General features: G+C 36.3%; 1 protein-coding gene across 1 annotated transcript in view; it reads left to right on the top strand.

The window, feature by feature from the left end:
- The window catches only part of LOC140155289 (fibrocystin-L-like), a 68270-nt gene that overhangs the window by 17894 nt on the left and 39680 nt on the right, over window positions 1-10696 (top strand). Inside the window, exons 7-9 of the mRNA XM_072178066.1 lie at window positions 2637-2852; window positions 4452-4619; window positions 9628-9828. Coding sequence (XP_072034167.1) covers window positions 2637-2852; window positions 4452-4619; window positions 9628-9828 — 585 coding nt within the window. The remainder of the gene's footprint in view (window positions 1-2636; window positions 2853-4451; window positions 4620-9627; window positions 9829-10696) is intronic.

Below are 10696 nucleotides of genomic sequence, written 5' to 3'. Positions count from 1 at the left end.
TTTTTTCTGTATTTCTACCTTTATTTTACGGCACTGTACAAATATCACCATAATTGCCGCACCGAGTTGTTTGTCAAAATGGAAACTCGGATGGCTTTCAAAACAGAGCATCACGTGTCCACGGCCATGATGATTGAACTGAAAAAAAGTTTGAAATTGCCAATCACAATGCCTAATATGGCCATTATATACCATGAGAGATTTTTCAATTCAGAAAAAAAATATTTGAACCGTTTTTTACTAAAAATGTGAATTTTAAGGTGTTACAATCCAAACCGGAAACAAGTTTCGTTCATTCAGGTTGCATGAGATATGATGTGCATATAAATGGTAAAAAATGACGCTTTTATAGCACTTAGGAGTATTTCAAATTACTGCAGATATACAGTTTTGTTGGTTGCGTAGGCCTACAAAAATGTATACAATTTAAACATTGAATATTGAAAAAGGATTTATTGATTATCGATAATCGATAATAATTGATTATCGATATTATTTTTGATTAATTTTAATTTTTGCATATTGAAACGAATATGGGGATTAATCCATGAAAATTTAGTGGCCATATGCTTAATGCTTTATATTTTATAAGCCAAAATATGAAATTAGATGCATTTTTGGAAGAATTATCATAGCTTTAAGGGATCTAAAATGAGCGTTTATTGCGTTTCGACAGTATTTTTGGTGGGACATGAGAGCACCTCGACCTATCGAATTGCATTCTGAATACGAAGCATGTCTTTCTGATATCAAATAATTTTCATTTTTGAAAATCACAATATAATACAAATTTTATGACAAATTATAAAAATTTGATATTTTTCAAATTTTTGATATATAAGAGTCCTCGAAGTAAATTATATAAATCTAATGATATATTCTTAAAGTGTATGTAGCAGGGAGGAAAAGCCGACGGTCAATTGAAAATTTGGACCTTTCATATTGAAGATATGGATTTTTCCCCAAAAGACCTAATTTTTTTTGGTGTTTTGGGGAAAAATCCATATCTTCAATACGAAAGGTCAAATTTTTCAATTGATCGTCGGCTTTTCATCCCACCTACATACACTTTAAGTATAAATCATCAGATTTATAAAGTTTACTTCGTGTTAAATATCAAAAATATCAATTTTTAATGATTTGCCATAAAATGTGTATTAAATTGCGAATTTCAAAAAATCAAAATTATTTGATATCAGAATGACATTCTTCGTATTCAGAATGCAATTCGATATGTCTGATGTGCTCTGATGTCCCAAAATAAATACTGTCCAAACGCTCATACCCCAGCCCTTAAACTACGAAAATAATCGGCAATCATATAATATTCTTTTGACTTATCCCTTATTTCACAATATTTTTTTATCAATATGAACTTTACATATTGATATGAATGTGAGGATTACTCCCTGAAAATTTGGTGGTCATACCTTTTATGTTTTTTAGTTTATAAACCAAAATATGAAGTTAGATGCATATTTTGGACGAGTTATCATAGCTTTAAACTTCGAAAATAATCAGCAATTATATAACATTCTTTTGACTTATACCTTATTTCACAATATTTTTTGTTAATATTAATTTCATATATTGATATGCATGTGAGATTTATTTCCTGAAAATTTGGTGGCCATATACCTTTAACGGTTTTTATTTTACAAGCCAAAATATGAAATTAGATGCATATTTTTGGAATTGATTCGGACAACCCAGGAAATTAATAGTTGGCACACCTGCACAAACAATGGAAATGCGTGCCCTATTAAAATTGGGGAGGCGAGGGAAACATGCATGCAATATATGTGAAGTACAGACTCCCCCCTATATCTCACCCTTCCCCACTCCCCATCATTCAATGTTGGAGGGTCTCACGGACCTGTTGACAACATGGCTTGGTCCAACATTGAATTGGGGAGCGGGGCAGAGATATACCAAAAGACAGGCAAACTGTGCCAACCTTTTTTTCCTGGATTGTAGGTCATTTTCTGTTTAATGCAGATTTTGAAAGAATTCACTTTCAGCTTTAAAATGACACCTCAACCAGCTTCATCGAACATCTGAAAGTAAAGTTATGGCTCATCAAAGGTCAAATTCCTAATATATTTTACATAGAAATCCATATACTGTTTTTGATTTATCTCAAAATGGAAAATGCCGACTTTACGACCAGTTTGTGGTGGATAGGCACATTTAGCCAATGTGAACATGGGGTCATCGCCAGAAATATTTTCCTATCACTATAGACACGTCAGGTATATGGTTTTACACAATAATAGTAATGGAAAGAAAAGTGGAAATGTTTGTTCGTCGGATGTTTGACGAAGTGACCAGTTCTAATGACGTCACTATGTAAACAATGTAGTAAAATTAATAATTAATTAGGTAACACCAAATATAAAGGTATCCAATAGTATGCTAATTAGAAGGTTCAACAAATCAGAATACAATCCTGGTATCCAAAACTATGCAAATGAGTTGAAGGAGGTTACGTGAACATGTACAGTATTTCTCCTATGGTTATAGTGGACCTCTGTGGATAAATTTGACAACAATTTAATATCTGTATTTTTGTAATGATACCATTAAGTTTTGTTTTGACTGTAGCAGTCCATATTTCACCTCTTTCTCCCTTGCAGGAGGATGTTTGATATTTGATGATGAGCAAGCGAGCATCACATTGCAGGCTGAGTACATACTTATTGTAGATGGTGGGTGCCTCCAAATAGGAACAGAGCAGGAACCATTCACCAATAAAGCTACCATCAAGATGCATGGTAATCCCCGATCAAAAGAGCTACCGTTGTATGGAGCCAAAGTCATTGCGGTCCGGAATGGAACCCTAGATCTACATGGTAATTCCAGTAATTTTGTTATTTTATTTTTTATTTTTTATTCAACCTGGATGACAATTCATCGCTCAGACACAATTCACCTGTTTTGACTATAACCAGGTTGTATGAACAGCCAGGCATTGGGCAATTCCATTTAAAATCCATGCTCCTGCTGTGGAAGATTTGGGAAATCTCTTCCACAGGGGGAGTATGAATTTCAAATGGAATGAACACATTAGGCAGTTCCGTTTGAAACTCACCCTCCCTCTATGGAAGATTCAGGTTGAATCTTTTTACAGAGGGTGTATGGAATGCAAATGGAGCAGCTTAATATGTTCATTCCATTTGAAATTCATACTCTCCCTGGGGAAGATATTTCCAAAATCTTTCACAGGGGAGTGTGGATTTTAAATGAGCCATTATAATAATAAAAGTCAGAAAAAAAAGCATGATGATCCTGTCAATCAAACTCCCTATAACCCACGCTTGGTTACTAGCATGTACAAGGTACCTTAATTTGGTGCCTTCATGAAAGAAAAGGAATCACAGAAAATGGGAAACAATGTTGGTATCTTTATTTACAAGGCAAAACACAACTTTTCTAGGCGTTGTTGACATGGTGCCTTCAGCATGAGTTTTCTATTACTAAAACCTAACTTTTGAGATGGTGTGTATGTTTGAACATGCAAAACTAACGCCATATAGGGCATGCCGTTTTTCTGCTGGATTGCAAACAAACCATCTCATAAGGAAACCATCAACAGGTGATGTTAGACGCAAACTAGATTTTTCATCTCAGACTTTTATTCTACCCCAATTACAACTGGCTGTAAGTTCTTTGTCTCCCCACTAGTACCCCACAATTAAAATACAGTACCTAAAAAAGGCTGATACATTGTATCAAATCAAAAATACATCAAGTTTGCAAAACAGCTTTAATAAGTTAAAGAAACAAGCTTGGCAGAATCTTGTAAGGTGCGGGTTGAACATGTTGAAGGGCTTATAATGTATTCAAGTTTTTTCATTATTGCCATGATTGTGTAATAAAGACAAATGTGAGATAATTAACGATATATTATGATGAAACCCAACACAAGGAAGTATAGTTTTCATCCCTCTTTTCCTTCTTTCCTTGTATAATTGTTGCCCTTGGTTGTCATAGGTTTGTATATTATATTTATTTATTTGAACATACACTTGTAAATTATAGTGGCACACACGTAACCTCTTTTCTTTCTTTCCTAATTGCTACCCAGCTACCATTATACCGACTCCACAGACATAGCGTGTCTGCGATTTGCGTCCGACCCTGTACGTGTGTGTCACATCACATGTACGTTGAGGCTATATCATGTTGCCTAGTAATGGTACACGTTTTATTGACATTTTTAATTCAGAGTCTTTATCGCTTGTTGCTGCAGCATGGATCTGTAATGTTTTCTAACTCATTGGCATAGTCAAGAGGAAATGGGGACATAATATTTAAGATTTTTAGGCCTTTTTGACTATTTTTTACAATTTCTATCAAATTTTTCCCCCCGGAAAGTCACATTTTTTTACCCCCCGCTGGAAAAATTCCTGGCTGCATCACTGTTCTAACCAGTTTTTTTTTTATTCAAGGCAATCCTGTCCCAGTGACATGGACTCATCTGGCACACACCATCAAAAAAGGTGACAAGAGGTTGACACTGATGAAGCCAGTCACATGGAAAGTCGGTGATGAGATTGTCATTGCGTCTACTGGTAGCAGGAATAGTGTAAAGGAAAGCGAAGTGCTGACTATTACAGGTGAGTGAGGTACCACATGAATGTCACATGGATATCATATGACTGTCATGTGGATTTGTCTGAATGTCACATGGATATCATATGACTGTCATGTGGATTTGTCTGAATGTCACATGGATATCATGTGACTGTCATGTGGATTTGTCTGAATGTCACATGGATATCACGTGACTGTCATGTGGATTTGTCTGAATGTCACATGGATATCACATGACTGTCATGTGGATTTGTCTGAATGTCACATGGATATCATATGACTGTCATGTGGATTTGTCTGAATGTCACATGGATATCATGTGACTGTCATGTGGCTTTGTCTGAATGTCACATGGATATCATATGACTGTCATGTGGATTTGTCTGAATGTTACCTGGATATCATATGAAACTGTTTATGCTGATCTGTTGAGTAAGAAGTTGACTGATTTGATGGATGACTCTGGTCATCCACACGATCGTTTCTCATATGTCAGCTGATTCCCAGATCTGGTCGGATGCGCTTGTCCTTTGCCTTGACAAGCCGGTATCTTTCCTCCTTCGTTCCACAAGCTATTAGACTTCATAACTCATACTACACTCGGGGCGCTATTCTTAATAGTGACATGTAGGCCTAAATTGACAGAGCTTCATCTTTTTCACTGTGTTTTTGATATGATATTTTGTAGTAATAATGTGTTTTGTATGTATGAGCACTCATGAGTGTAATTTCCCTTGTGGATTAATACAGTTTTACTTGACTTGACTTGACTTGACTGTCATGTGGATTTGTCTGAATGTCACATGGATATCATATGACTGTCATGTGGATTTGTCTGAATGTCACATGGATATCATATGACTGTCATGTGGATTTGTCTGAATGTCACATGGATATCATATGACTGTCATGTGGATTTGTCTGAATGTCACATGGATGAATACTGGACACGTAAAAACAAAGTATAATAATATAAATAATAATAATAAAAATATTAATAATAATATAATGATAACGATAGGCCTACCCCGGTAAAATAACAAAATAATAATACTTTTAAATAATAATACTAGGCGTAATACTGAATTAGAATCATCTGTGTAGGGGGCCTACACGCACTGTTCAATAGGTAAATTCATTGCACTATTGCCATTCAACATCGATCGATTCTTATACGCGTGATCAGCTGGTGATAGCTCATACAGAACACGGTGCATACATTGGATAAATAAGACTAATTTTAAATAAAGATATTATTTAATTCCTTCTAAAGATCCTAAACAATTATTATATTCATATGCAATCTTTTTACTGTCACGCTCAATGAACGCTACAATAGCGTTTTAACATGAGGGGATGAAATGTCCAGGGGATGAAATGTCCAGGGGATGAAAATGCGAGGGGATGAAATGTCCAGTTACCACATGGATATCATATGACTGTCATGTGGATTTGTCTGAATGTCACATGGATATCACATGACTGTCATGTGGATTTGTCTGAATGTCACATGGATATCATGTGACTGTTGTTACGAGTCGTACTTGACTCAAGGCCAAAATCACCTTTTACACGAACTCACACGAATGCACAACACAAATACACTGTTTGATTAAGCTAACAAAATCTAAGTCTTTAATTGAAAGTAATGTAGGATTGGTACAATATATGACAACAAAATGCACATATAAAATAATCACACAATCACAATAATGTTTTAAGTTATTGGTACTTAGCCAGCATTCTTCTTTTTGACGATAACAGAGTTCTTGCAATGTTCTGGACGGCTGATGTATATATCCTTAATCACTTGCCCTGCAAAAATCAGCGAAGTCCATTTATAAATCCTTGCGTATAAAATCCTCATACAAAAATGGTGTCTCTCTCAAGTACTAAACTCCTTGCGTTGTTACCAAACACGTTTATAACTCCTTATGCATTTCTCCAAATACTAAACTCCTTGCGCCGTTCTCCAATACTAAACTCCTTGCGCAGTTCTCCAAATTTAACTCCTTGCGCTGCTTTCTCCAAACTTGGTGCTATTTCCACCTGTCACACAATATCTTCAGGAAGCAGGACTGCGATGCAGCTGTCCCCACTTATTTTGACAGTTGCGTTGAATCAAAACACCAGACTTCAGCAAGTCGACAGAAGAATATATATTCCTTTCTTGGAAGAAGTACGTTCTTTGGCGTATTCTAGATCTTCTCCGACAACACTGGCAAATAGTAGTACTTTGACTACATAAAATATTTCTGGTTTGCAATTTCCTTTCTTTGAAGGAATTGGACTGTAAGCATATTAGCTAGCTAGCCCAGATCAACACTATCAACTGTGACAATAGTTGTGTTCACATTTTATTATATATCAAGCAATGGGAAATCCCAAGTATTAATAGCCAAATGTGATCTTGGGAATTCCCAAGCCTTAATTATAACATTAACCTTTCTCATTACATCACTTCCTTAGGGAATTCCATTACATCATTTTCACTTTACAACCTCAGGGGGTTTCCAAATATTCCAAATTAGATATGATTCAACTTGTTTTGCTCAATTTAAGAGGGGAATTCCCCCAAAATGTCATCACTCATGTAACTTTGTAAGCAAAGATAAATCATCAAATTAAATTACTGAGGGCACATCACACTGTCATGTGGATTTGTCTGATATCACATGACTGTCATGCTGATTTGTCTGAATGTCACAAGGATATTTAGTAAAGGATGTAGATTTATCTATGTTTCTTGTATCTAGAGAGATAAATTTAATAAATGAAAAAACAAATAAACAAATATCTACAATAAATTTTATGGCTTTTGTGATGCGAAGAATAGGTTGTCGACAACCCATTAAGAAATCAAGGCCATTGCCGTGATGCCCTAGCACTTGGCTGCAAAGTCCTTGTCAAAAGCAACATAGTCACGGCCGCGATGACAGTGCCCTAATTTTACCTTTGGTCTCGTCACCTCGTTGCCCCATAGTAGAAACTTTCCCATGCTATTTACTCTTTTGTGAAGTTATACGAACAAATGAGTTTCGAGTTTCCCGGTGTCGAATCGCAAAATGCGCCACACTTTTGAATACTTGCGAATCAATTCTACAAACGTATCACATAAAATGCGATGCAAAATATTCACCGTTTTTATTGCACCGATGCCGGCGCCTAGCTAAAGCTAGCTGTATGTTATGTATACTATTGATTAACATTCTGTGATAAATAATGCAAGATGATATCAGACATGCTGTAAATCGAGCTTGAAATGTCACGTTAATTACGATAAATATATCGTAGTTTGTGTGCAGCGCCATTTTGAATTCATAATACAGGTAGCTCACATGGTAAGTAGTTGCAATTAAAAATAAATGTAGACATTTGGCTGTGTGCGCCCTGAAGAAATTTTCCCTGATGACGTAAATGCCGTCGTGTATAAAAGCCAGAACATGATTGGCTGATTATCATGTTGTGGATCGCAGATGATCCAATCACTGCATTGGTTAGAAAATATTTTATTAGCTAGTATTGATTAATCGGTAGTATTGGAAATAGTTTTGTTGTAAACATGGAAGAGAGCTGGTCGTTTTTTCGTGATCGCGAGTGTTTTCATGGCGATTGAATCTTCGGCCCGTGGGCAATTTATGCAATCAATGTGCAATTTCTGTGAAAATGGCGAAACTGTTAACTGTTTATTGAAATCATAGATAAATAAAGGACACAGCATGGACACAGTACACACATTATTTTGGGTACTTTTTTATTTAAAATCTTCAATACAAAAATATGTAATTTTATTGCATAAAAACAACTGCTTTGCACAATTTGAGAATTGCTATTCAAAACAAATAGTGCATAGCAGTTTTTTGCGTTGCAAAAAATATGCTGGAAGGAGAACCCTGTAAAATAATATGGTAATCTTAGTTTCTTAATTTAAAGTAAACTTATTATTATATTGCATTTTATGATTTCATCGGCGACATCGATGCATGTCCTCCTCCATATGAACAATGGCGGTAGGCGCACCGCCGACGCGCCTTATGCCGGAGTGGCTTGTGCCATAACTTCAAATTGTGTTTTGGCCTTGATGCCCCTCAAAATTCGCCCTTGTCCAAGGCCATGTGGCCATGCCCCAGTTTAAAAGTAATTCGAGGCCTGTTGTACGTTGTTCACATTAAATTAATTTAGTTTTCAGAGCACTAAAAGCTCCCTGCATGTTAAATAATCACAATACACTACAATACAATCATCTATCTAAAGATAATCAGCCTGTAGTCTGATATCCGGTCACTGAATTAACTATTATGCCTCGGACTCATTGTGGGATAGGCTCTTCGACAGGAGTTCATAACAATTAGTAAGGATTTACCATCGGACTGTCAAGTATGAACATGTAGGCCGCCCCTTGCCTACTGATGGTAATTTGGACGTAATTTACGTCCACTTTGTGACCATTTTTATCAAGTTTATTCCTGTGTATGAAGTTGGCAAATCCGACAAGTCCTCAGTCATGTGAGCGAACGCAAAATAATGCACCGGCGCATCACTGCTGTGTGCGCATGTATTCTTGTGCGCAGATGTTATACATAGTATATGCTCTTATTATTCAGTAGACATGAATAACGACATTTCATTGGTTAATAGCCAAATAATATAATTTTGTATTGTTCAGCGTTCATAAATTACCGTACAATATATAGCAGTATTATTCAGCTCTTTATCAGTACTGGCAATTAGCAGGCCTGCATGCCTGCATTGTATTGTAAACTGCTGATTGATTGATTGATTGATTGATTGATTGATTGATTGATTGATTGATTGATTGATTGATTGATTGATTGACTCGGCCTGCGGCCTCGTGTGATACGACCTCAAAACCAGTGATATTTTTCGTATTGAATGAACAAACAGTGGATAACTAATAATCTGTTACAAGATATACCATGGCACAGATACAAGGATAGCCCAATCAGATTGTCAAATGTTATTATATAGCTGTTTAAGAATGTCCATTATTTTTTTTTTACTCATACTCAGGTGTGTCTGTAGATGGTATGACACTGGACTTTGAACCTGCTGTTCAATATGACCACATCTCAGTAGTGCAGACTATTCATGGGGTTGTCTTGGAAACCAGGGCAGAGGTTGGTTTGCTTACCAGGAATGTGGTTGTCCGTGGATCGGATGATTCTGATTGGACAGAGACAATAGGAGCCTGTGAAGACGAGTTTGATACAGGTAAGTACATGTAGGAGCGCTGGACCGGTGACCCAGAGGTCCCGGGTTCAAAGCCGGGTCAGGGAACATTTTTGCTCTTCCTTGGTCAAGTGAGGCAAAGAATAACTATAGGCAAAATATCTAATTCTCGATCATGAGAGCCAACTTGGGTATGCTAAGATTTTTGCATCGAGCGTACTATGCAAAGACCACACACTTATGGCGCAAACACAGCTTTTGAGAATTTGCCAACCACAGTTTTGGAGTATGGTTGTCGCTAGGCAAGGTCAATGTTTGGTCATGTCGTGATTGTGTTCTTCCACAAAATTAATTATTTTGGAACCCACACTCCCCCTGTATTATGGCTTTACATATACCCTGTTTACATTGGGCAAAAGTCGTAATCGACTTAAACTGTATTTTGAATTACGACAGCAGATTAATACCCCGTTTAAATTGGGCAAAAGACGTAATCGACTTAAGCTGTATTTTGAATTACGACAGCAGATTAATTCGTTTGGTGGGTGTTTACACTACATCGGCTGAATTCGATTCGAAATTCGCATTCACAAATATCGAATTCGTTTGTTACCAGTGGTTACGGCAGGAAAATACGAATTAAACAACGTGTTCGTTTACATTAGCGAAAAGTCGTAATTAATGACGACTTATTCTAATTCACTTCAAAAGAATGATGATACAAGTCATCATTGGAATTACGACTTTTGAATCATGATTAATTACGACTGTACCTGTTTACACTTATGATACGAATTAAGTCGATTACGAATTTAGTGAATGCGATTACGACTTTTGCCCAATGTAAACGGGGTATTATATTGTACACAACTGGAGTGGATATTTCAAATGGAAGTTAATTCAAAACTCA

This window comes from Amphiura filiformis, chromosome 1 (genome assembly GCF_039555335.1).
Source record: "Amphiura filiformis chromosome 1, Afil_fr2py, whole genome shotgun sequence".
In the NCBI taxonomy this organism is placed as follows: Eukaryota; Metazoa; Echinodermata; class Ophiuroidea; order Amphilepidida; family Amphiuridae; genus Amphiura; species Amphiura filiformis.
The sequence above is the reverse complement of the archived record's forward strand: the minus strand, read 5'-3'. Positions and strand labels throughout refer to the sequence as shown.